Source organism: Aspergillus nidulans, chromosome I, assembly GCF_000011425.1.
Source record: "Aspergillus nidulans FGSC A4 chromosome I".
NCBI classification, from domain to species: domain Eukaryota; kingdom Fungi; phylum Ascomycota; class Eurotiomycetes; order Eurotiales; family Aspergillaceae; genus Aspergillus; species Aspergillus nidulans.
The window spans coordinates 1740576-1767065 of record NC_066257.1 but is presented as its reverse complement, the minus strand read 5'-3'; the positions used below and the strand labels follow the sequence as shown (position 1 = coordinate 1767065).

At 50.2% G+C, this 26490-nt stretch overlaps 6 protein-coding genes across 6 annotated transcripts, besides 1 other annotated feature; all 6 read right to left on the bottom strand.

Annotated features, from left to right (window-relative positions):
• Positions 1–26490: part of a sequence feature (contig 1.101 1..209568(-1)) that runs on past both edges of the window.
• ANIA_10755 (DNA-directed DNA polymerase alpha catalytic subunit POL1) lies at positions 761–5425 on the bottom strand (the record flags this gene model as incomplete). The annotated part of the gene is made up of 5 exons (XM_050612446.1): positions 4955–5425; positions 3183–4892; positions 2580–3137; positions 1793–2533; positions 761–1744 (listed from the first exon to the last, which is right to left on the bottom strand). Exons 1-5 carry the CDS (start codon positions 5339–5341, stop codon positions 761–763), a joined length of 4380 nt encoding a protein of 1459 aa, XP_050467045.1. The 5' UTR covers positions 5342–5425.
• Positions 5480–7753, bottom strand: ANIA_05933 (uncharacterized protein). Its single transcript, XM_658445.2, has 7 exons — positions 7551–7753; positions 7244–7492; positions 7075–7199; positions 6970–7014; positions 6777–6924; positions 5799–6730; positions 5480–5738 (listed from the first exon to the last, which is right to left on the bottom strand). The coding sequence occupies exons 1-7, from the start codon at positions 7685–7687 to the stop codon at positions 5695–5697; spliced, it is 1680 nt and encodes a 559-aa protein (XP_663537.1). The 5' UTR covers positions 7688–7753; the 3' UTR covers positions 5480–5694.
• ANIA_05934 (uncharacterized protein) lies at positions 8391–10882 on the bottom strand (the record flags this gene model as incomplete). The annotated part of the gene is made up of 6 exons (XM_658446.1): positions 8391–8481; positions 8596–8720; positions 8897–8929; positions 8960–9030; positions 9250–9528; positions 9979–10882. The coding sequence occupies 6 exons, from the start codon at positions 10880–10882 to the stop codon at positions 8391–8393; spliced, it is 1503 nt and encodes a 500-aa protein (XP_663538.1).
• ANIA_05935 (putative MFS phosphate transporter) lies at positions 11544–13698 on the bottom strand (the record flags this gene model as incomplete). Its single annotated transcript, XM_658447.1, has 4 exons — positions 11544–12904; positions 12955–13097; positions 13150–13329; positions 13391–13698. The coding sequence occupies 4 exons, from the start codon at positions 13696–13698 to the stop codon at positions 11544–11546; spliced, it is 1992 nt and encodes a 663-aa protein (XP_663539.1).
• ANIA_05936 (trypsin inhibitor-like cysteine-rich domain-containing protein) lies at positions 22002–22470 on the bottom strand (the record flags this gene model as incomplete). The annotated part of the gene is made up of 3 exons (XM_658448.1): positions 22002–22136; positions 22179–22313; positions 22387–22470. The coding sequence occupies 3 exons, from the start codon at positions 22468–22470 to the stop codon at positions 22002–22004; spliced, it is 354 nt and encodes a 117-aa protein (XP_663540.1).
• Positions 23862–24686, bottom strand: ANIA_05937 (germin family protein; the record flags this gene model as incomplete). The annotated part of the gene is made up of 1 exon (XM_658449.1): positions 23862–24686. The coding sequence occupies one exon, from the start codon at positions 24684–24686 to the stop codon at positions 23862–23864; it is 825 nt and encodes a 274-aa protein (XP_663541.1).

The window sequence follows — 26490 nt, the reverse complement described above, 5'->3', positions numbered from 1 at the left end:
CCTGAAGTTGGTCGAATGCTGAGCCGCCTCGATAGTCGCACTCTGCGAGGGAGCCCACGAAAGGGAGGAGAGCACGCTGGTGCTTACGGCATTCCTTAGGATTTTCTTATCCATCACATTTCAGGAAGTAGTCTTGACAACAAGGCTGCTTTGCGCAGGCAACCTCATCCTGTCATCCGGGCCATAAACCGAGCTCTCATCGAAAGGCAGCGAGGAATAGCCCGGTTGAGCGGCTTCAACTTGAAGAAGCATCATCTGAAAACGCACATACCAGATATTCGAGATTGGCCAGGGCTCGTTTGGCGCTCACAACCTTACCTGTGATAAACGGTCTGACATAGACATAGTATCCCCTTCAATGAAGAGCAAGACGTAAATCGGTTTTACAAAGTATGCAGAAACCCCAATGCAGTAACCATGACCTTTGGCAACAACGATACCAGATTCCTAGCAAGTGACCAGCAATTTCTTTCCCGAATGCTTTGAAGCTCGTCCGGATGCCGGGGCGAGCATTACCAGCGAGGCGAATATCATCCATCTTTAAAAAAATATTTAGTTGAAATCATGTTAATTAGTTAAGCAATCTCATTCCATCATCCAAGAATAACAGTCAAAAGCAAAGCGCCGGTACAAGCTTGAAACAATGCATCATTCATGCGTGCCGGACAAACAAGAAGCCCTATCCATCCATCCATCCATGGGTTGTCGACAAAACGGCAAACTATATACAAGGCAAACCACCAAAGGCTAGCTGGAAAGTCTAAGCCAACATAAACTTAAACAAGGCATCCATCTCAACCCATTGCCTTCCACACTTCTTCAAGTAAGCATCAACGACCCCCTTTATCGTCCCAAAGCGTACCCGATTGAACTCCACCAAAGCTGCAATGCTATCCTTCTTCTCCTCATTGCTCTCTTTCTCCGCCGCGGCCCGCGCCTTATCGACGTCCCATAGGCTGGCGAAGTACAATAGCTGGTTGTACATCTGCTTCTCGGAATACTCGTACGCCATGCGTCCCAGGCACCCTTCTGCCTGCCCACGCGGACCCAGACAGCGGTGCCCATACACGCTGATTTGGCGTGTTCGGTTGCCGCATGTTGATTCGTCGCAGACAAGCCATCCCTCGTAGTACTTTGAGGTCTGGGCGCGGATCTGACTCTCGAGCTGGGCGATGATGGTGAGAGTTGAGATTGGGTTTCCACAAGAAGAGTTAGGGCAGAACAAGCCGGTGGGTTTACACATGTGGATTGAGGCTGCGAGCCCCTCAAAGACGGAGCGTTCCTTGCAGCGGCGGCAGGTGAGGGTAAGTCTGGCAGCGGATTCGAAGCGGACAGAGTCAGGAATCTGGGATTCTAACGGGAAGATCTCGGTATTCTGGGTGCTGTTTGTGGTGGTTGTGTTTATTTGGTATTTTCGGACATCAAGACCTAGGCATTCGGCTAGGCGGACGGCGTCAGTGCCGGGTATTGGGGCGCAAAGACGTTCGATGGGGGGGAATATTTGTTTGAGGAGGTAGAACTCGATGTCGGGTTTGAGCCTTGAGTCTGGCTTAATTACGTCTTGGAGGGTGTAAGAGCGTTTGGCTGGGGGAAGAGAGGAGGTTTCTGAGTCGCCGGATGTGACAATGTAAGAGATCACATCATTGGGTCGGACTGTCTTGCCTCGCGCTAGTTCTCGTAATGCAACTTGAGCTGGAGGCATCGTTTCCTTGTTGGGGTACTCTTCCGGGCGTTTAGATAATTTCTAGAGTAAGTCAGCGAGTGCTCAGAAGGAACAAAGGGGCAGGCATACCGTGTAGATCACGTATTTCTGAACAGGAATAGTATACTCCCTCATATTGCCTGCTAGCTCACGCAAATAATCGTGAACACGATTCAGAACAAGCTCCTGGTCGTCGCCGGAAAGGATCTCATTCAGAAGACGCTGCGAAGCCTCCTTGGAAAGCGCACAGTACTCACGCCTCTTCATATCGAGACCCTTGACCTCGAGCTTGTCAACGTATTTACCGTCCACTTCGGTCATATTGATGGCAGCGTACTTTTTCTTGGCGTGCAGGAGGAGACGGCGGAAGACGTTATCAATGTCGATTTCCAGCAGCTTATACCGTTCGTTTACGGCAGTCTTAAGCTCCTCCCCGACCTTGAGCGCATCACTGATAGTGTCCATATTGGTGTTGATCATGACGGAGTCGGTATCGCCATATATGACCCTCAGCTGTTTGCTCTCTACTAGCTCCTTAGTGCTTCGTAGAATCTCACGACCTTTAAACGTCGTGAGCATGGCCAAGGGACGAGCATAGAAGCGGCTCTGTGTGTATCCAAGACATCCGTACATGGAGTTAGCGGTAAGTTTGAAGGCCAACTGCTTTGTGTCCCACAAGGCGAGCTGTTCGGGCGTCGCCCGTTTATCCTTCATCAGCTTCTTGACCTCTCGTCGACGACCGACAAGAGTTGCAATAAGACGAGGTAGGATACCCTGCTCCGCGTCGGACGCGGGGACTTCTGGCACTTTTTCGTCATTCTCGTTCTCGGCCTGGACATGTTAGCTTTGACCAAAAATGAGCGTGAAAATAACATACCGAGGATGTGCGATCCACCGTTGTGAAGCAGATATTGTATTCTTGAATAATACTGGGGTACAGACTGTTAAAGTCCATGACAAGCACGTATCTGTCATATAGACCCCTCTCAGGCTCGAAAACGAGACCACCCTTATATTTGTCCTTTTTCTTCTTATCCGTTGCGTCATCCTCGTCCCCTTCTTGGGCGATTTCTTCCGCCTTCTGCAGCTTAGACGAATACTTGTCTGGGCAAATGTACTTGTTTTTGTAGAACTCATGCAGCAGAATGTACTCGTTACGCTCAGCGCGAGTACCACTTAGTGTTCTAGCCCAAGAATTGCCGGCAATGTTCGTAAGTACCTTGGTCAAGGACAACATCTGAAGCTTCAGTACCAAGGCGGCAATAAAGTAGGTATCGGTATCGCAATGGGTAACGAAATTGACAAGCCCGTCTTTCGAGGTTGCCCAAGTCTTTAGTGCCGCATCGATGTCTAGGTCTTGCCGCCCGTTGCCAGACCCAAGGTAAAGATCGCACATTTCCGTCAAACTCCAGGATTGACATTTCATCATGAGTGACTACCAGCGTTAGTGATTTTCTAGATATACGGTGAGGGTCCTTACCTTGCCCATATCGTTAGCTACATCGCACACCAATCTTCCCGCTACTAGGTGTCGCTCGGTGAAGAAACCACCGCCCTTGTTGAAATTTTTAGGCCACTCTCCGCGCTTGAGTCGTCCAAGGCGATGCCACCCAGGGGTCTTTTTCTCTTTGAGCCTGCTGAGCAAGATACTGAGGTCGACTTCCTGGAGCTGATGCCCCATCAGGACATCCGGATCCATTCTTTCGAATAGAGCTAGAAATTTACTGAGTAGCATTTGCTCACTCTTCTCCAGCATGTACGTGCCCCGTTGCTTCCGGATTTCTGCCTCAAAGTTCACAGGGTACGACGAACCAGCTGGCCGCATCACAGTGAACGTCTTGCAAGGAAGCTTCTCTGGAGGAGTCGTCTCGGTGAGAGAGATATTCTCGTAAACTCGAGCGCTGGCGACTAAGATCTCCTGCTTGTTCTCTTTTACATTGAGCTGCGTTCGGAAAGCAAGACTGATCAAGGTGAGAGTTGGTGGGTCGAGGTTTTCAGAATCGGGGACTGGGCTGATAAGCCCGGGCTTCGAGGTCTGACATTCAAACTTACACCACGAAGCATTGTTGACGGCAGAGAAATCGGCTTCTTCGATTTTGAGCCAGCATGGGCCCATGATGTTCTTCCAGAGAACGAACTGCTCAAATAATGAGGTGTTTGTGCCAAAAACATGAGAAAAGGTCTCTCCCTTGGTGTCCATGGGTAGCGCTGGCTTGTCGTAAGGATAGAGTAGCTTTAAATACTCAGCTTCCTTTGGTATACCAGGCATCTCGAAGGCGTACTTGCGGGTGCATGCTTTGATCTTGTGCATGCCCACTCTGAGTCTCGACATCATCTGGTCGACTTCGTGGTAAACATCTTCCATGTCGACCTCTTCGTCAGTCTCTCGACCGCCCTTGTGTCTGTACTCACGGGGGAGGAAGTAAAGCTTGCGGAGGATGCTGTCGACCTTGACAAATGCACTAGCGTAGGATCCGTTCTGCTTGTTCTTCACCTTTCCGAATAAGCAGAGACTGCCGTTAACTTCAGTATAGTCGAGCCAGAAGAAGCGCAGACTCCCGTCTTGCTCAGCCACATCCTGGGGCCGTAACTTGCCAAAGGCACGTGTCTCAGTTGACGCTGGGCTATTGAGCACGTTCAATTTGTTGCGCACATCGTTCCACGAAGCATTAACATCTGCTGCAGACTTGACCGGAGACGAACTAGCAGGAGTCGCGTAAGGCTGCTTTTTGATTTTGGGCGGAGGCCTACTGCCAGAAATGTTGACACTTGGTGCCTTGGCTTCGTCATGACCGGTAGCTTGGACGACCTCCATCATATTATCATCATCGTCTTCCGGCTCTTCCTTTATGAGGACTGCGCTTTTCCTCTCGACCGCTTTCGTGACGGGGGAGGATGGCATCGTGTCGCTCATTGGGATATCGTCGTTTGTGTCAAGAGGCCCGTCCCCGTTGTCCATGTCCAGAACCGGCTCTTCGGCAACCGGAGGAACTGGACCACTATTTTCGTCTTTAATCGCAGGCTTCGATGTGCGCGTCTTTTCAGAGAGCGGAGGAGATAGAATGCGGACTTTGCGCCGTGTTTCCGACTTAACGACATTGTGCTTAGGAACCGTGTTCGAGACTACATTATTGTCGACCTCGCCAAGCAGGTCCGCGAGAAAGGCATCATCTTCCGCAGTAGCAACAGGCTGCAAGCGTACAAGTTAGCCCAGCGACCTTCAACCATTTTCGTTCAGCAACCCTCGCTCACCTTGGGTTTCGGAGTCGGCGCCGCAGCTCCACTACTGAAGTATTTTGAAATCCCATTGTTGATCTTCTCCTTCCGTTGCTTCTCCTCCTCGCGCTTACGCTTAGCAGCTTTCCCCCTAGCTGGTAAGTCGTCATCATCGCTCTCATCACTGTATTGTCCCGTTTGTTCGTTCCAGACTTCTCGACCGTCGTCTGCGTATCCCTCGCCATTATCGTCGACAACGAAGTCGTCCTCGTCAAGTCTGTTGCGGATGATTTTCTTGTAACCATCATCGTCAACTTCCTCGTAAATATCGCCCTGTTCCTCGACCTCGTATGTTGACAGACGCTTCTTTCCGGCGGCACGAAGAGCGCGGAGCTCCGCCAACTTCGCGCGGGCTGAAGCCATTGTGGTTTGGATTTCAGCCTGGCAATTATTCCATAGAAATGATAGGCATGGAATGTGATATTTGGAGTGAAATTTACCCAGTGGATTACGCACTGGCTGACAATTGTTTTGGGGAAGGATGCTTAGAGGCTCACTCGGCAAATCGTGACGCGGGTTTGGGAGAAGCGCGTTCTCGACGCGGTGGACGCGACGCCCGCAGCAACTCCACCAATCCCGTTGATTAATTTAATCCACATATCTAAGTTACTTAGAACAGACAATAAAAGGACTCAAGATGAAATTCAGATCGCTTGCCTACGCCAATACCGTGTTCAAGTCATCCATATCTGAAGCCCCTCATTTTTGGCGTGTCCCTAATCTGACAATTCAATCTCGGAATCAGGATCGCTGAACTCTTCTGCTACTATGTCAGTATAACTTGATTTCACTGCACGCAGACGACTGTAATAAATCGCACCTTGAGCGAGGCCAAAATCAAACGAGCCTTCCAGACTCCCTGCCAAGATCTCCCGAATCTTCACCTGCATTTCGCCCGGGAATTCAACAGCAGATGTTGCGTTGAGAATGGACAGACTCAGTCCATAATTTCCAGGACCAAGTTGCGATATGAAGTCGATGACCCCGCCCGCTGTGAAGTTGCTAAGGGCATATATGGCCAGACTCTTGAGTTGCGAGAGACACGAGAAGGCGGGCCAGATAGAATCGTTGAATGCTTCGCCGCTGATCCAAAGTCGTTCGAGACTGGGGAGGGACATGGTGAGTTCCCCAGCTTGTTCCATGGTGAAGAAGTCGGACACATCTTTGAGTTCAAGTTCGCGAAGCTCGTGGAGGTCGCCTACGCTCTCGACTAGTAAGTTGTTCTGGGCGGAATCTGGACTTCCTTCGCCGCGTAGGTAGAGATATTGCAGGGATCTGTGGTTTTTAAGGTCGTAAAGGAATCTGAAGCCCTCTTGTAACCTGAAGCCGGCAAAGGATAGGCTGGTGAGGTGGATGTTGTCGTTCATCAATACCTTGCTTAACAGTCTGGAATCGTGCATAAATCTCCTGACTTCGAGACGCTTTAACTTTGTGCAGGTCCCAATCCAATCAGCTGATTCATCAAGAGTCTCGTAGAATGGCTCGTCCCATGCGGCCGGCGCTGAGTCCGTTAGGCTCAGGACCTCTAATTTGGGCAATGGGCCCAATGAGGCCAGTTCGCGTATCGTTTCAATGTTGAGACTGGTCAATTTCAGCTCCGTCAGGGAGTCCTTCTGTGTTCTCAACGCGCTCATTGACCGGGGACCTAGATGAGAAAAGCTAAGCACTTCGAAGTATTCTAAAGAGTTTGGCCGCAGCGCATTGAACAACTCCTCTGCTTCTATCTCTGCGTTCCCGGGCGGTTTGTCTTGCCTGAAACGGCGTTAGTGCTAGGACTCAATAGTATACGAGATCGTACCATATGTAAATCCGGAGCTGTCTGAAATCAGGGCAGTGCTCACGGATTTTCTCGCCAGCTTGCTGCGAGAGTGTACTTCCAGACCAGACGGTCAGGCTTTGTAGTTGAGGTGATACCTCAATCCATTCGTTTAAGACTACGGGCGCAACTGTTGTTTATTAGAAGGGTAACACGTTGACCACGAAACACATACTGTCGCAAGACATTCCTCGTATCATGGCGTTTTTGTTAACGATCACTTCAAGAGGTAAGTAAGAGCCAGCAAAAAAACATCGCTAGTTATGGAACGAGGACCGACCTGACCCAAGCTTCCTTTTAATCCATTCATTATCGATCGCAGTAGTCTGCACACGCCGCCGCTTATTTCCATCTTTAAGACGCTCATGAGAGACAAATTCGAGAAGCTCTCGTGTGAAGAACTGTCTATCAACGGTCAGAGCTTGTACGCAGTGAGAAAAAGCACATACTCCTTGACAGACGGTCCAGAGCCTAGCAGATTCCCTAGGTCGTCTAGATCCAAGTATCGGATATAGCTGTAGTAAGGTAGATAGGTCAAATCCAGCGTTGAGAGAACAATAGATCGCCAGAGCGTAATCCATTTTCTCAGCGACGAATTATGCTCCTCTTTTGCGCCTGAATAGACTGGTTTTCGAGTCTGGGCTCTCAACTGTTCGTCCTCGGTGCCTCCGCCTCGTAAGGGTGAGGCGTCATAGATCCTGCCGGTGTAAGTATAGATCTTCACAGTTGATCCGACTTCACCGGATCTGTTCTCACCGATATAAAGCAGAGAGTGCATGCTCGGTAAAAAGTTTCGATGAGAGTGCACATTGATATAAGCTGTTGTAGTCCTTTTCGTCTCCCAGGTAATCTAGGACCATACAGAGAATCTCACTGGGTAGTGTCGCAGCCATTTCAGCGACAGTTCGACCAAACACCTAGCAGGTCCCTATGTGCAGAATGCTTTTATATGTCATTCCATGAGATCTCGATCAGAACGAAGACATGAAAGCATACGAAGGTGACGTTTGATTGCAGCTGGAGCCTCTCAGTTCATTACATCCTCGGCGTTGCTTATGTAATTACGCGTCTTGGAGCCTGTTCCTGGACCAACAACTTTATCTTTTTGCAATGATCAAAGACAGAAAGGTGATACGATACTGGAAATTCTTCTAAGATCTAGAAGAGATTGCATCTCACCGTAATTCAGCCGCGAATCTGAAGCAGCCAGGAATTGCTGGTCGGGCCCATGACGACTCTATTCTTCTCGCTCCTCCCGGAGGCTCTATCCCAACTACACGATGCCCTAGGATGCCTAGCAAAATACAGTGATACCGTCGGCATTGAAGCCGAATTTGACTTGGTATGTTAGTGGGGACGTTAGAGAGCTAAATGAACAGTTCTGACCATGGCCTCAGCTTCGTCTGAGCTCGCTCAACTCCAGCAAGACTGCATACTCATCCTTTGCGTTTGAAGCCCAAAACTTCTTTGAAGCATACGAATTCGGCATGAATGGTAATAACAGTGGGCCTCGGAAATTTAGCTGCGAAGTATATTTGAAGGTGCGGGTTCTGACTTCATTTTTGAGTTCCTTATGCTAAGAGCCTGCAGGCGTTACTATCCGTCTTCGCCGGGAGGACAAATCGACGAGATAAAGATACTGCAGTTGAACGCTGCGAGTTTGAGGTTCGTGAAGATCCAGACGTGACTGAATGCCGTCTAGTTATTCGGATGATATGCGGACTTGGTTAGGATCCTTGGTTGATTATCTGGTTCGTCGCTTACAGTGCCAGGCGTGATCAAATCATACAAGCTCACTTACGAGTCAACGACAGTCCAACATGCCATCTTTGACCGGTCACAATCTACTAATGAATGGACCGTTGAGCCGGCCTTCCTAAAAGAGATAGCCGTGCATTTCAGTCCTTCGGCGGAGCAGTTGGATATCTATTCAGAGAATTCTAAGGTGATCTTTACTAGCTTTACGACTAAAATAACAGACGGGAAGGGTTCGTCTATCCAGAACTTTCTCTTACTTAGAATGTACTGATCTTGGTCTAGACACCCTCCGACAACCAGTGCACACGTCAGTCGCCGTTGACAAAACAGATTTTGAAAACTACCTTGCCGACGACGGCGTCCACATCGCCATCAGCCTAAAGGACTTCAAAGCAGTGATAACCCACGCCGAGACGGCCAGAGTCCTGATAACCGCGCGATACACCCGTCCATGCCGACCTCTGCAGCTCGCGTACGACTTTGACGGCATCAGAACAGAATTCACCCTAATGACTACCGGCGAAGCAGGCCCAGAGGACCTTCCTAGTTCCGCGAGGCCTGTCCGGGAGCTTTCAGCTAGACAAACGCCTGCTCCTCGGCCTGCGCCTGTACAAGCTCCTCCTCAAACAAATAACAGCAACTCAGCCAGGGAGAGACAAACGGCTCCGCCGCGTGGTAGACCCATCCGCCCTCTTACAGGGACATCCACGCGAGGCACGCAACAAGATACACAGGCTACAGTTGCGACGCAACAGGCGCCGTCCACCAAATTTGATAGTCTTTTTGTACCGACGGATGATGATAGGCAGTGGGATGTCGCTGAGGACGAGGAGGCCGAGGCGGAGGATATGCTCGGCTGGGATGCAACTGCTGATCCAGTATGATCCATCTTTCGCCTTCATTAGCAGTGTTCTTCTAACAGCAGCAGGGCAATCCTGAGAGCCTGGGTCCGCTTTTGCGAGATATCGAGCCGAACCTGGGAAATGGCAACCAAATGGACGCAGGCAACGACGAGATGGGGATTCCGCCGACGCAACGAATGTCCCAGGTAAGTGACACTCGCACTGCAACTGCGTTCATGCTGATAGCCTTAGCTGCATGGCCTCGGACTTTTCGACTAGAATTGTCGTCACGATTACCACTCCCTCACACTAAAATGTGCTTTGCACCACTCAAGCCGCAATAATCCAGCTCGTCGCACAGCCCGCACCAACTCCAACGACCTTAACTCCCTCAGGTAGCGAAATTCGAGCGCAAACGCCTTTAACATCTCCTCTCGCATCCGTCTCAGGCCCGCAATTGCCATGCTCACCCCATCCAAACGCCACAACGCTACAACCAGGATCATCGTCCAGCATTGCAAGGCAATGCTCACTTCCCACGGCCACTTCTCGCGCCTTATGCAGGTTTGCCGGCGGCAACTGACCGCGGTCATTGCGTCCCCAGGCACAGATAGACTGGTCTTTTTGATGTACATAGACACCATGCCAGCTAGCATGTATACGCAAATACCCCTTAACACTTTCGAGCGCCGGGATCCCTGTTTGGATGCTCCACTTATCCTTCTCTCCCGGAGATCCAGAGCCAGGTCCGAGAACAGCAAACTCCCCCTTATCCTTATCACCGCATAAGACTGTAAACTCTCGTCCACAGACGGCGTCAGAGACAGCAAAATTTACGCTTATACCTTCCAGATCAATCTGTCTCGGCTCCCATACAATCTTCTCACTGATTAATTGAGCGCCGAGCTGTCCCTTCCTTGCAGCGCCCCATCCATACACTGATCCATCAGAACAAACAGCAACGGTGTGCCCCATTCCGCCTGCAACCGACAGAACTTCCACATTCCGTGGCGGAAACTTAGGGACCCTGGCTCCAGTAGTCTGAGCCTCTGTCACCTCAGCACCGAGTCCAAGTTCCCCCTTGGACCCAGATCCAAGGACAAAGACCGCGTCACCACGACTGTCCTGACTTTCTTTGGCAGTAGAGACAACCAAGACACTCGCTTCCCACGTCGCGGCCACACTCTTAAAGAGCCCATACTCGGTCCCTGTTTCTGGGTCGCTGACAAAAACCCGCTTGAATACAGATTCTCTGCCTCCCGCAATGTAGACCCGCCCATCGTCTAAAAGGACAAGGGTGTGATTTCCACCCGCTACTATCCGAGAGACATTATCGCTAATTTTCTTCTTCGGTGGCCCAGAATCCAAGCTTTGACAGGAGAAGTCATCTTTAAAAATGCATCTCTCCGGCGTGGAGACGTCCTCCACGTGCCCAATGCCCAGTTGGCCTGAACCGTTGGAGCCGAATGCGAAGAGTACTGGGGACATCCTTTTCTGGTCAAATAAGGTAGAATCGACTTCAGGCTGTGTTGGAAGGGAGAATATTCTAAACAGGCCTGAAATGTCTGTTCATACTAATATCACCAAAGTAAGAATGTGGTGTTGACTGTTGAAATGGTTGTAGACCGCCTAGGCTTTGCCACGCGCGAGAGTAGCGTAGCGCATAAAAAAAACGGCAGAATAAATTACCCATATAGGTCTAGTTAGTGGGGCAACAGAGCCAGGATTCACTGGTCGGGGTCCACCTTCCAGCGCTTCCAGAAGCCAGACGGAAGCCTCGGCTACGTGAGATTTGTTGAGAATTGAGATCTAGATTCATGTTGAGTCCTAAACAACCCTCGACGATTCGCAAGAATGAAACCATGGAGTCGCAAGATGAGATGCTGGGTCAGGGAAAATAGAAGACATGAAGCCACCTGTGGTGAAAGGTCCGATGGACCGCATGCATTGTATGATCGTGAGGCTCGATAATCTATGTACTAGGGTATGTATGTATGTAAAGCAATTCCGCCTGCCCATGAATGCTGAATGCATGCAAGTCTGAGAACATAAACAACGAAGAAGAAAAAAAAACCAATAGATTGCCATGTCTGATTTTGACTGCCTGAAACTCCAACGAAGGGTATTAAAGATTTTAACTATTTCGTGACTATTTTTCTTGAACGGAGTTCTGTGTGGAATCATCTGACCGCGCAGCGGGAGGAAGAGCAAAGTCGTCACCCTTGCCGGGTTTTGCTTCCATTCCACGGAACATTGGGCTTGTGCGATAGAAATAGTTGTTGACGTGGCCGGACAAGAGCTCTTCGTCGGCGTCTTCCTCACCGTCCTTGTCCTTCTCGGAGATCCTGGCAGACATGGCGGCTTCCCATTCAGCGCGGTACTCTTCGACCTTCTGCTTGTAGTCGAGCTCCGCATCATAGTACTTGCCGGTACCACGGACGCGTTCCCAGAGAGACAGGTGCTTGGGGTGGACGGCCGGGCCGTGATAGTCCTGTTCGCGACCTTCCCGGATGTACTTCCAGCGGCGCTCTTGTTCCTTCAAGTCAAGCCCGGTGGTGTCAGGGAGGAAGAAAAAGGTGAGAACGAGACCTGCCAACCCGAACCAGGGGACAACGTAAAACTTTGTCTGTGTGTCGATGTAGTTGTAGAGAACGGATGCAAGGAGAGCACCGAGTTTTCCCGCAGCGGCGGACATTCCATGCGCGGTGGCACGGATGGGCGTCGGGAATACTTCTGCGGCAACCAGGAAAGTGACCGAGTTAGGGCCGAATTGGTTGAAGAAGGAACTCAGGAAGTACATGGCCTGGAATTCCTTGATATGTTCAGGGGAGGTGTAATAGTCGAAGTGGAAGGCGGGAACAATGAAGAGAATAAAGTCCATCAAAAAACCGATGATCTGCATCCATTTGCGGCCATATAGCTTGTTGTCGATCAGGAAGGAAGCCAAGTAGTAACCACAGAGCGAGACTCCAACGTTCACCAAGTTCCAGAGCCAAGTAGGCATGATGGATGTCGACGCGGGGCTAATGACCTTGATAAACTCGGACTGGAACAGCTTGTTGCCGTAGAAAAAGACATCGTTGGCAAACCAAGCGCCGGTTGTTGCGACCAGACGGAATCCAAAGTGTTGGAAGGTCAGTTTCAGCGAGTTTACATCATAACCAGTAACCGACGCCTTCTTCTTTGCGGCCTGCAGCTGTTTGCTGGCGGCCTTCATATGGTACGTACGATAGTAGACGAGCCATAAGGTACCAACAGCGGGAATGGCGAAAGAAATGCGGTAGGTCCACTGAGCAGAGACAGTAGAATAGGGCGGGTTTCCGCTCCCGTGGTGGAAGCAAAGCAGTAAAATGATGAGCAGGACCTGGTTGAAAAATTGACCCCAGCCCTGCATCAAGAAAGCACTGGTGACTTTGCGGCCACGGTGCAGACGATCTTCTTTGGTAGAGACTTTGCCAGAGCCGACAGCATTTTCCATACCGCTGGTGGCAGTCATGGGGTATTCACCTCCTGCAGCGATATTAGCATGATCCGTGGCAGATGAAAGGACTTATCCATACCAACACCGATACCGTAAATAAATAGAGACCATGCATAGCAAATAACCCAGCCATTTTGGGTGACACCCCAGGCCGCCGTAAGCATAACGAGACCGAGAAGCATAATCGCGGCGTCCTGAATCAAACCCCATCGTCGGCCGAGCCTATCGAAAGTCAGAAAATTGCCCTAAACTCCAGTCTACTCCTGACGCATACCAGTCACCCACAATACCGACGAGGATCTGACCAACAATTATACCGCAAATCTCGAGATATTCTATCGCATTGAGCCATTGTGCGTTACAAATATGTTCTCCTTCATAGTCGTGGTCCCAGCACGAGGCAAAGGCAGCTTGGAAAAGGGGTTTCAGGTTTCCGATCGAAAAGAGGACGTAGCTAATAATAAAAACCGGGTTAGCACCATATTCCCGCCCAGAATCAGAATCGGCAGACTCACCCTTCTAGACCCAAACCAGCTCCGGGGAGGACCATATTTTGGAAGTAATAAGACATTGGCGACAAGGGATCGGCCTTGAACATCTTCCAGATATCGCTAAGCTCGCGCTTGGCTTCCCCCGCATCGTATGAGCTCACAAACTTGATTTTCCTGAAAAGCGACAAGTCCGCCCAGTAGGTCCCGTCCGCAGTATAGCTGTCATCGGGGCGAATGAGAGCGTCAAAAGCGTCCTTCTCGTGCGCATCCATATTTTGAAGGGGATCTTGGCCCGGCCCATGGGGCGCATGAAGAAGGCCAATATCGTTCATCTTGTCTTCTCGTGGTGTCTCTGAACTTTCGAGGCAAATGAATGCTCTTGGCCGCCGAAGACAAGACGGAAACCAAGCACGACAAGACTTTTGGCGGTCTTGGGAAGAGTGATGAGCCTTGGAATGATCCAATGGCTGTTTGGATGTGTTACACCTGGGCAAGATCGAAAGGATGCAGGGAAGATAAAATATAAGTACCAAGAAAACTTCGCTGGAAAGAAAGCGGGCAGTCCGAGCCAAACTGGTCCCGCGGAATTGGCACGAGTCTTAAAGTGGCAACCTGATAGGAAGCTGGCCGGTGGACATCCGGAACTCAGCGTTGCAGCCACTGGTCCACACTCAGCCAAGAGGAAGGTGCGACGGTGTCTGGCGAGGTAAGTGGCACTGCCGGGGCGCAGGATGGGGGAGCTTAGAATCCCGGATCTCAATTCGCTCCATTTTGATTTTCCTAGGCATCTTCATGTTCCGAGTTCGTGAGTTGATCTAGCACTTTGGGACTTGGCGGCGGAGAGTCAAAAATTATTTTACAGTAGCTGACCGACTCCTCCGGCCAATCATTTGCGCACGTGTTGGTAGGATTGGCTGTTAGCGGGCGGTAGACCACCCTTTCCGCAATCAGATCATCGCTGACGGCGGGGTTGAATCATGGAGGCCCTCGAACCAGACCAGCAGGCACCATCTTGCACTATGCATCTCCCTGTTATTAGTGCATTGGCATCTCATGGAAGAGGCAGTTGGTCGCGTGTTGAGTTACCAGATTGCGACCCGAGACGACGTGGGGGTACGCGGTAGAGCATGCACAGGTGGACAGCTCAGCCAACTGATGAGTAGGCTCCAGGAATTTTTTTTGTCCTGCTTGGACATCGAATGCACTCCAAAGACCGTGTTCTTGTGTATTCGTCGCGCTCTTGGCAGCCCGCACATTCGTGGAACACTAGCAAATCGCGCTCGGCTCATCGTGCACAACTTTGACAATGTCCACGATAATGGCCATTAGTGACGCCGCTGGCGCCTCTGCCGCTGGCGGCCTATCAACGACCGACTTACGTGAATCGTGGAATCGGCTGTCAGTCAAATCCCGGGCTGCATCTTGGTTTATGGATGTCGGGGTCCGCAGGCCGCCATCAATCGCGTCCGATATCGATCCCCCTAGCATAGGCACGTGCGTCTGTTCCGCAAATCCATAGGACTCTTCTAATGATGTTACGTGCCCCCAACAACCCATCAACAACCACATCAACCGCCATGCAGTATTGAACCTTGCGTTATGGCACTCTGATAGCGGTACACGTTCCATCCTATGCTTCTGCCTGGCAGCAAACATCATCTTTCGAGTCATTTGTCGCAGTCATCCCACGATCGAGGGACACGAGTTTTGGGAGGGCAATCCCAGCGCCGGAGAAGTATACTTGCTTCTGCCGTAGTTCCACTTTGTTTGGGCTCGTCAGATGAGCACGTGCTGCTGTCCCGTCCACCCATAGGGAATTGCGTATTTGCTGAGCGGAAGCACTGTACCCTTAAATGACGATGTGCTCCGTCTCTACCAGGATGATGATAACCTAGTGTCTAGTTAGTGCTGACCTGCGCTTGCGTGTTGCATCACTGAATCTGATGAGCTAGGTATATGGGCCGCCCAGCCGTAGCCAAGTTTGTTTAAGCACCTACAAGGTGTCGAAGCACTCTCGGCGCATGACACGCTGAGGCTTGTTCTGTTGGCGCCTTGTCACGTTCGTGAATGCTCGACATTGACTGGGCGTGTAATATAAACAGGGCGCTCCTGGCGGTCGCACTGGAAGATCCCTCAAACCTTTATGGAAAAGGGGGTTTTGATGAAGGGAATGGATAGACAGGGTCGTGGGTATCGGTTATGAGCGAAGTGGGAAGGAGTGGGATGACCTCTGTGTTTGTGTTTGTAACCACGAGGGAGGAGACAGATGTATACCCACGTGGGTGCGATTTTGGAGTGCATGAGAGTGGTGGCCGTCGTCAGACGGTCAGCGCTGCCGACCGGTAGTTTCATGCTCATGCTGTTAACTGCTCATCCTCATCTCATTTACCACTTATAATCAACGTAGTTTCCAGGAGAACGCCAGCGGATAAATTTGTTCTGATTGACAAAGAGAGCAGTTGATTTTACGTTGGGCCTCCTCCGAGGGTTAGGATTCAGGACGAAAATAGTCTCTGCCATTCTGGTCATTTGCGGTCGTCCTCATACTGGGCACAATGTATCCCGGCTGGTCCGGCCAGTACTCCCAACGTGTCCAACTGGTTGGACATCCTCGCGGTTTTGATCATGCCCCCTTTGTAATACCTTGCCCTGCACCCGCCATACCTGAGCCGACATTCAGTCACTGATCGTCTGTTATGGCCATCATTCTAGACTTCACATAATGCCTCCCATAGGAACTTAAATCTGAAGCAGGAACGGCAGGTAAGTCTGAGAAACGTTTCGCGCCGTGCTACTTGACGGCGCGGGATTCTTCTTATAAGTCGGCAGGCACGAATCGACCTATTCCGAGATCATCAAGAACCGATTTTTCTCTCGATGACTAGTTCTTTCCTTGAAATCCCAAGCAGAGCATGCAGCCGTGTAATGTGTTCGCATGCATGACAAGCGGGTGATAAGGATCGGAAACTGAGACGTGCGGTTCGACTGTTAGCCATCTTCAAAGGACCACTGAACCAGAGACTGATACCTCGCTCGATAATAACTAACACCCTTTCCATCGTGATGGTACGTAGTAGCGAAGCTTCACCTCCTGCCACGAAAATCTCCTAAATCGACAGAATCACGTCCAGATTGCAACGGCATATAAAACTACTGGACGGATGGAGTTCTGCTGGGCTCCGAATCTAGACTGTTGCTTTAAGGCCGTGATACTCTAGAAGTATTCCCTCGATGAGCTGCCGCCAAACCAAGTCAGCCTCTATCTGCTGCGCGCAGCTTCATGGCCATGAAAGGAACTCCTGTAGTTCGGCTCTGGTCTCTCCACTTGATTCTTTGATATTCGGTTGCTTGACCCATACTGACGGTGAATATTGGCGCTCTTGAAAGATGCGACCGCTGCTGATGAGTATAGAGGAAGATGTCTCGAGCAGCTTCTATTCATGGGGAGGAAAACAGAGAAGGGGGAGAACGGTAGACTCGTCGAGCATACTAAGAGACGTGAGTCGGATAAGCCTAAATCATCATGAGTTGGACGGAAGGGCATTGTTGAAGGGAGCAAAAAAGCAGGAGATACGAAGTTGGGAAAGTGCGCGTTAGGTGCCTCGCCTTTCAGAAGGGGCCTATTTCGACTGCCTATCTTCTCAACCTAGCAGGTCTTTTGCTACCCTACAATGGGCCTAAATTAAGTGTAATTTGTTTTAGTTTGCTGCATGATTTTTACGTAGAATAATATTCAAAGAGCAATAAATAGCTATATAATCTTAGCCCGTAACCCTGCCAGTACTGACAAAATAGCCGCTGACAGGTGGTATGAGGCATGGTTTTTACCAATGTTGTGCAAAATATATATAACTGTCCCACGTGTCATCCATTCGTTGTAACGAACTATCGTTCGTGCCTGCAAACATGGATTGGGCAATCAGTATCGATTGGGCGACAAAGAAAGCACGGGGTTGTCTATAGTACTCCCTACAAATTGAAATTCTTCACCAGAAGAAGGTAATTATAGCGGCCAACATTCCGCGTTTTGAGGTATCTGCAGAAATGGACATACGGTATCCCTCATAACCCTCATAAGTCCACACCTCATAATCTGAAGAAGCAGCCTCACCCAGTACAAGATTTGCTTACTCTACAACAACGTGAAATGTGCTCAGAAAGACCATAAGCCCGCTACTTTTCCTGAGAAAGTGGGCGCATCCACGTCGCTTCCACTGCGCACTTCAGGCGGTTCAAGGCCGCTGTTATCTCGATAACACGTCCCCATAAACCTCATTTCTAGCTCCCTGAACCATCTTGAACTCGCTCTTGCTCTGTCTTTGGCATCTATTCCGACTCTCCACCCTAGGACCCTAAGCCGGTCGCCCATAAGTCCCTGTGACAGCGATCACTCCCTGACAATCTCGCTCCAGGTTCCAAGTCAGCGAATAACAGACGGTCCCGACTTCGACACGATCCCGCTAGAAGTACAGTGCTTCTGTGACGAGAGAGATGTGAAATCTGAGAAAAGTGTGGCTATAAAGAGCAACAATATGCAGGACGTGATTGGGGTAAGGGTAGCGTCAGGTAGAGTGTGGGAACCCGCGAAGGATCTCGCTCAACACCTACTGAGCACTCTCTGGCCAGATCTGCTCCCGTGCCAAAGCTAGGTCTATGAAAATTGAAGATCTTTCCAGTGCTGGATGTCTGAACTGGGACTGCCAAGAAGCAAGCAGATGAGAGATGGGGCTGCCGAGTGGCCAGAGACCCGAAGTTCGCAAGGACAACTTATGCATACGATTATCGGAAGGTTGATACAATAATTGTCATGGGTCCAAGTTTCTGTACCGTCTCTCTGATGGGAACAACTCGCCCTGAAGCCACCAAATTTCGTTCTGAGATCCAGAGGACCTTGCCATCATCTGGAACGAAAGAAAACCCGCTGTGCGTGCTTTCCCAGTGAGTTCCCGTTCTCCGTGCCCTGAATGCCCTCACTAGCAACAGCCCTGCAGGTTCAAAAACCGATCGGGATCTTTCAGGCCTAGGTAAGCCATTATGGTATATGTTCTATCAGCTACACGATCACAGAGCGGTGCCAGCTGCAAGCAGAGCTAGTGTAGGACTTCCTACACAGTGGATAACCAATCCTTCCACTCTGATAGTGAGGTGAAGCCTCGAAGTAACCGACGCGCAAATGAAGGGGTACACAGGGTATGGCACAGGTTGCAAGTTTTGGAATCATGCGGTGGCTCTAAGCCCACCAGTTCGCTGTTGCCATAACGCCGGAAAAAGTCGCAATAAGAACGCGGCACCAACAAATGCGTGCTCCATAACATGACAAGGGGATCCAACAAGTCCATATTAAAAAGATTATGCCGCCGTGACAATAGCCACTTGTTGTGTCCTTGCAGGAGATTAATGTAACGGCTTTCGGTCTGCAAGTATAATTCGGAGTCGGCCCAATCCATATTCTGTATTATGGACGTTGAGTTTGACATTCTCATTACAGCGGCATGCAAATCGCAAGAAGAGTTTTCCATAAATTGATAGTGCTCAAATATATCGTGAAGCATGGGGACAGATTGGCTCTCAACAGCCTTGGCACTGGCTTCGATTATCTGAGTCATATCTGGGGATAGATTGGTCGGGCATACTTCCTCCAGCAATATTTTTATTGGCAGCCGTCGCATTATCTCATTGGTAGCTTTGTTGGGAGTCAAAGTACCATGTCCACCCTCAATACTCCAGCATGTCCCGGGCAATGGGACATTTTCCTCGAACAGCAGTTGTAAAACCCGCCGGAGCTTCTGGACAAGAAGAGCGTCTCTCCGCAGGATGAACTTGCACCATTGGCATAATTGCAAGAATCCGTTATCTGCCAGGCCTTTGCCGCGCCGTGTCGTCCACGGCACATCTGTCTGTTTAAGACACCGGAAGCACTCAATAGAAAGAATCTCTGAGCCATCATGATAATCCCATGCCAATTTTGTCATGTTATCAAAGTGCAGCCTGCAGGACGCGGGACATGAATATGTAAGGCTCCTTGGGTCAATACATTGTGAAGCCAGCTGGAGGGGGAACTGATCTTGCTTCAACTGTAAGGACACTACTTATATCAATACGTTTGCAAGCCGCTATCTACAAAGTGAGAATTAAAACAATTGCAATGGTGATGCTTGCATATGTTTGCCGGCTTATTTGAGTTATAGATCTATAGATCTGACAATACCATCCCATATACATATTTGGACGGCGAAGAAACAGAAAGCTCTTGGATTAATTGCCTATGTACGGTACTTCTTCTATCGGGTTTGGCCTTCATCTAGAGATACCTCGGCTCTAGGACTTGAAGAGAGCTCGTTAACGCCATCTGCTCTCTGTGCATCCACAACCTGCGCTAGCAAGTTAGCGAATATCATGCGTTTAGCTCTGGAAGTAATCGTCGCTGTCTTTTCAGCCCTGCAGATCCAACTCTCGCAATGTTATCTGTATGGCCGTGATTTATGTGAAAGGTTGCAACACAAGGGTCATAACAGGTTGGCAATCGTCACTTGATTGGGACTGAGTCAAATAACACAGGTTCGTGGGATAGCGTATACCAGGGATATCCTTTGACACAGGTTGGAACTCACAAGGGAGTGAGAGAGCTCCGTTCAAGGCCGTCAAAACATACCATTGGTTCTTGAACACTGAGCGTCGGGCTATAATCCGCACTGGACTGGTTATTCTAACATGAAGCACTTATGCCCCTTGAGGGTTACAACGCGACGTTCGGGTATGCTTCTATTGGTATGTTCCCCGACGACAGCGTCGACTCTGGCCTTCAGGACTTTGAGCCCAAGGAATGTCCTTGACTGGTGGCCAGGTTTGTTGAGTGCGCCTAATTCGGGAGAGGCTCTCATGGTTTAGAGGTACAGGCCGCGGTTGCGGTAGTCAATGCAAGCTTATTACGGTTATTTTCAGCCAAGAATATGCAAACTATACACCGTAGATCACCAGAAGATCCAACCTGCTCCGTTACAGGCGAGGCGGGTATGATGAGTCTACTCTGTAGGTGATGGTTGCCGATCTTGTGACCGCGGTTGTAGCTATGCCGGAGCCTAACTTAGGCATCACTCATCTCTCAATCTGTAGGCAGTGCTCCGAATTAACTGAAAGTGTTGGTGCCCAATACATTGTTGCATGCTTACAAGATGTAAAGCAATGAGAACCTAGTGCCAATTGTGAATCTCGCATGCTACTGTATGTTCATCACATAATTAGGGGAAGCCCATGGACGCACTGTCTCCAATCTCAATTCACCAAGTCTACAAGAACGTCAAACCCGGCCGTAAGATGGTTTATTCGCCGCTGACAAAAGTTTTGACCTTGCGGCCACGTTCACTTTGAGAGCAATTCAACACGGCGACTATTTGAACTTTGATGTACGAAAGTACTAGCATGAGTTCCAGTGGAGTCAGGAACCATTAGATGATACCAGTCACTTGCTTCCTCTTAGAGCGAATAACCTCTGATCTTACTATACAGACGGCTCGGGACTTCCAACCTCTGAGGCCTATGTTTCGAATAGAAGGTATCCGCGTATTTGCGAGCCTGTCCGCTTCTCTTGGCCCGCTGATCATGGAAGGCGGCTCATCCGGGGTTTGCGAATGCTTTGTCATTAACTTTAGGAGACGTACGAAGGAGTGGCTGAAGAAGCAGTATCCTCATATTGGATGATAGAACGTGGGCCTTTTGGCTGTGGTGGGTGAATTGTATATGTACCGGGGCCGTCCTTGGTATGACGTTAAGAACGCGAGATTGATACGTTGGCTATGCTAACTCGACCTTCTCCGTCTGAGTGGACTAGCCCTTGCGCCTAGATTTGCATAATATCAGGGCATCACTAATGCCTTGCCTCACAGACCCCTTGCATCTTCTGTGGAGCCCGTGCCCTAAGTCAACTTGCAAAAAGCTGTCAGACAGCTCTCTAGCTGTGTCATTGTGTCATGTCCAGCGGTAAGAACTAAATATACGACCCGCGGCTCAATTCTTGAAGTTTAAACCTCATCATGAGTACAAATGAGTATATACCAAGTACAGATGTCAGAGTTGTTCATTCTGGTAGGAATGCCGGGTCGTTCATGCTCTATCAATTCCTGTATTATACTGAAGGGCCCTTCATCCCACGTCAGATTTCAAGATGCCAACTCATATCAGCTACAGCAGAACAGGAGTGACTTCCAGAGAGCTTATGCTTCGTGGAATGCCGTCCCGCAAGAACGCCGCATTCCATTCACTGCCTATTAGGCATTTTTCTAGACCTGGATCGCCTGGTCCAGACATTGATTGCATCCTTGCCGTCATTTGTGCTACATGCGACATCAAATGCATGTCGATAGACGCCGATGCATCCCCGGATGCCCGCAGACATTATCTCCATTCTGGGCAGATCTCCTACTTATACCGATTCTCAACGGTGCCTCCTTCAAGAAACTGAAGCAAATGCATTAAATTTTTTTTGTTTTAATTTACTATCATACTTTTCAAGTGCTACTAACAGCGAGGGATTGGTATCAACCGGTCGAGCCCAGTGCCTGTTACACTCATCCCACCCACCTCTTATGCATTGCCAACAAACGTCCCACAACCGCCCATTATCAGAACGCCAGTTCAACTAGTAGTAGGACCACGTATCTTCATCCGCATCTTCGCCCGCGTCTTCGTCCCCGCCCTCGTCCCCATAGTCGCTCTCACTCCGGCCATCGCCTTGCCCCTGCTTACACTTATCCCCTGGTACGCAAGCACCGCTCTGCACTCGTTAGTATCTAGTGCTTCTAAGCTGTCAAGGTACGTTGGCTACCTCTGTCCTATACAGTCCATCTTTACAATAGCACCCGATGACGCATTGCAGGGTGCAGATATTGACATCGTCTTCGAATGTCTCGCACGTTGGGTGGCAGGCGGACCCGCAGTCTTTGTGGACTTCCTGTATTGATGGTTAGCAGACAAGTGCGAAAACTTGCCGTAGAAGAAGATTGGACTCTGGTAACGGTGCGTACATATTCATTGCATGGCGGACTGCTCACAGCTTCATAAGCCATGACACCAGCAGCCAAGGCTGCAAGGACGAGGAAGTACTTCATTATCAATCGGCCTGTGTTGTTGAATTAGAGACGTATTGAGACCTGGGGATGCCTGGGTTGCAGAGGTGGTCTTATATGGACGGCGAGTCGTGGATTCCTGGTCCCGCCCGGAATGTACTTCCTGCATGGGCTTCAAGGGTCTGATCCTCAATAGTGGCACCGCTAACAAGCGCGAATGCGTCCGTTCTGCGGTACGGAGTATAATTCCTGTCCTGCCACTCGGCTGGATCTGACAAGCATGTACCTGCATTCAGGGTACTCGGTGTCCACTGACATAAGATCCATCCCTTATGCACCCAGGAGTAAAAAGACGCGCCCCGCTGTTGAAACCCAATCTGTGGGTCTTGGCCGGTTTAGATTGTGGTCAGCTCATAATTACAGATGGCCTGGAAGGTTGTCCTTCGCTTGACCACAGATTGACCTTGGACCTTGAAGGAAGAATTGTTGGTGCACTCTATTCGACATTAAGAATCACACTGCTGAATTGCTGAAACATCTACATCAACAGCTTCAGAGTAAGCGGCGGCTATACCTTCCCAGTTGAGCCTCGATAATCGGTTCTTGTTGGTACAGACATGGACTAAAGGATAGCAGCAGCTCCCACCTTCCAACTGAACCAAACTCAGAGTGCGGACGATACTCTGCAGCAAAATGATAAAAGAGAGATCAGCGACATATTGTCAGAGCCCACTGAGTCAGTGTTTAATGCTCTATGAAGCATATCAGGTCTAGTCGCCTGATCTCTGGTAGAAGGAGTTCTAATTCACAACCGTAAAGCTGCGTCGTCCCTTTCATAGATACTTGACAGTGAGACCTCCCTTTTATCTCCTTTCACCACTGGAGAGTTCATCATGCCGGCCTAGACGGACAGGTTTGACTGTGAAGCGGAAATCTAGTAGCTGACCTACATGCCGCAAAGGCCAAACATGTCGACAATTCCGCGCTGCTGGTATCTGGACTTGGTGCCGGGAGGTACCGTTTATACCGCTGTCTACAGTCGATATATTGTATAGCTTTAGGCTTGGGTGGTACTAGCAGAGGGAGGACCCTACCGTACTCAACAGCCATCTACCCTACTCACAAGAAGGGCAAAGAATCTTCTCCGAAAGCATTGTTTCGACTAAAATATTGGTATTGAGCAGCGAGATGGACCGCTTGGATATTTATGAGAGAAAGGACAAATGGAGACTGATGAGACAGAACGGACGCTATGTATGCTAGATAGTCGCACATATATGAGCCACCAATGCAAGGTAAGGTAAGCAGGTAAACAGCCAGATATCAACAAAACTTGAGATGCTAACATGAAGCAAAAGAATCATAGTAACCAAACCAACAACCAATTATTGATTCCTGCCCATCTATTAGGAAGCGAAAACGAGTAGCCCGACTTAGTTCATCAACTCCTTCAACTCCCTCTTCTCATTCTTTTGCAGCCCGCACTTGGCCAAGCAAGCCTCGATGCCGAGCGCGACGTTCTTCGGAATCATCTCGCGGAAGCTCTCAATGTCCTGTCCGTTGAATGTCTGGATGCCACCAAGCGTCGCCTGCACCACATCCCCCCTCAAGCCGAACAGGCCCTGCGCCACCTGGCTGACTCCCGGGTCGGCATCGTTGAAGCCAGCAACAAAGACCGTCTCGCCGCAGTCGGGGTTGAATTCTTGGTGGATTGAGCCCTGCGGAAACACGGCCATCTGGTAGAGGTCCAGCGTGTTCTCGACGGGCGACACTCCGTTCTCAAGGATGAAATTTGTGACCAGCCGCCCCTTGACCACGACGTTGAGCTCGGTAGCGCGATTGTGCACGTGCGGCGTGTTCATCCCGCAGGGGCCTAGAAAGCCCAGCGTCATTGAGGCGCCGTTGCCGATAAGTGCAGGGAAGGTTTTGCTGTGGGCGGCGATGGAGAAGCCGCCTAGCCCTTTTGCCTCGGCGCCCTCGGGGGCGCCGCCCTCGTTGAAATCGAAGATGTAGTCGCCTGGTTCGGTGAGGAGGGCGGCGCGGTCAGCTTGGGTGGGGGCGAGCAGAAGGGAGGTGATGAGCTCCTTGTTGCCGGAGCGCGGGTTCACGGGAACGATGGGAGGGAGAAGGCTGTCGATGTTGCTGCCACTGCCGTCGGTGCTGTTGGAATGGGAGTAGGAGCCCGTGGGGATGGCTAGGGCAGAGCCCGCGAGAAGGGAGATAGAGAGGGAGGTAGAAATGAACTGAGTGAAATGCATTGTGACAGATCGGTGGTGTGTTTCTTGCTTGAAATTGATTGAAGTTGCTCAGGAGAGGAGAGATAGTGCTGGATTAAATGTGATGCTGATTGCTGTTGCTTGCTGTTGCTTGCTGTTTTGATGGTATGCCAACACGGCGACGAGCCTCCTTATATGCTTTTTTTGATCCCAACCGTATCTCTACACAGCTGGACAACATTCTATTACCGTCCATCACATATCCACTGTAGGATACACGGAGGAATAGAGGCTATGCCCTTCCACGCAGAGCCACCGCTCAAGAAGGCCCCATTCGGGCAGGGCTGACTACCATCCTCTACCCGATCAGTAAGCCTTTCCTCCCTCTCTCTATCTTTTTTCCCGCTCCGATGGCTATGCTACGTTAGGCCCCCCGAAGGTCGTGGGTCCAAAATCAAGGTTGCATGTAGGGGCTCCGCCAAAGAAGGAAGGGTCTAGCAGCTAACATTGGAGAGTCAGCCCACAGTCACTAAGCTATGGCACGAAGGATGAAGGCTAAACTGTGTATGGCAGACTATTGTTCTTTGGGAAGGATATGGGGAAGGAATAAGCACTAGAATAGAATACTCTGAATGTCGGGGTTCAACCGCTAGAGTGTGGAGACCATAAGCCTCAGCCCTAAGTGAGAATATCCGAGCACGACCAATCACACCCTTCTCTATACGAGGTGGGCATAATGATGATACCAAAAATAAACACCCTCCGGACGACAGCATGAGTACGAGCCAGACGCGGCTGAGCAAGGATAGCAGCGGCTGAGCCGCGCTCTCATAGGGCCACGACCGCGATAATCCAGAGCTAAGATAGCGACGTTTCCTGGATGCCAGTGCACAATTCGGCGCTGCACTCTGACTGCACAGCTCTGCAGCGGTGGATAAGTATAAACTGGCCTCTATTGGCTGTTCTTGTTGGTAAGACTGCAGGACTACCGTTGGGAGCGGTCCCCATAAGGCTGATGGTACTGCCTGTCGGTAGACACGTGAAGGGGTTTATTCAGTGCTGGTAATTAGGCTTAGCTCTAATCAAAAAGCATGTAGTAGTTTAAGAAAACCTTAATCGACTCTATCCAGTGCACCTCATCATTCCCCGTTTAGGCAATTCTTGATAGATCATCATCTCGTCACCGGGCAGCACCACGTAGCCCCATTACCCACTCCAGCTAGCCATGGGGGCTTTAGGTCATGCTGCTGCCAGATGATTCATCCACCGATATCCAATAATGACAAGGTACACTCATCAGATTCATCGCGAACGTGAGCTTTGGGCCCTCCCGGAGTCCTCCATGGAAAGGCTCAATATGGACAAAACCTACGGCCACAGTTACACTCAGCTTCACAGGATAGTGCTCTAGGAGTAAGTAGATTCGCCAGATCACTGGTACTCGGTGATATGATTCGCTGCCGTCCTGGCCTCCACAATACATACGGATTCGGCATACATAGCCCCCAAGTTGGGGCGCGCAGCCGGGTAAGGTAGCGAGGGTCCAATACCAGCCTAAACTGCACCTGATTACTGCAGCAGCTCCCATCAGCTGAAATTGCGCAGCTTGAATCTCCAAGAACTTTTTTTGGGGAACCGGCAGTCAGGGATTCCGCCATGATCCTGCACTCGAGGATCAAGCGGTTCTACCTGACTGATCCCGCAACGAAGGGAGAGTGGGACACCGCATAGTCCCTGTCAGTCATATCATCGTTTGGATCAGAGACAGCCGGTCTTAATTTTCTGTCTAGCAGGAAATGGTCGTAGAGATTCCGCACTAGTTAATCTGCCTGGCGTACCCTGTATG

Coding starts and splice junctions, on each gene's coding strand:
- ANIA_05933 (XM_658445.2), bottom strand. CDS start 7,687: ATGGCTGCGACACTACCCAGTGAGATTCTCTGTATGGTCCTAGATTAC. Junction 7,493..7,550: donor GCACTCTCTGCTTTATATCG/GTGAGAACAGAT, acceptor TTACACCGGCAG/GATCTATGACGCCTCACCCT. Junction 6,925..6,969: donor ACGAGGAATGTCTTGCGACA/GTATGTGTTTCG, acceptor AATAAACAACAG/TTGCGCCCGTAGTCTTAAAC.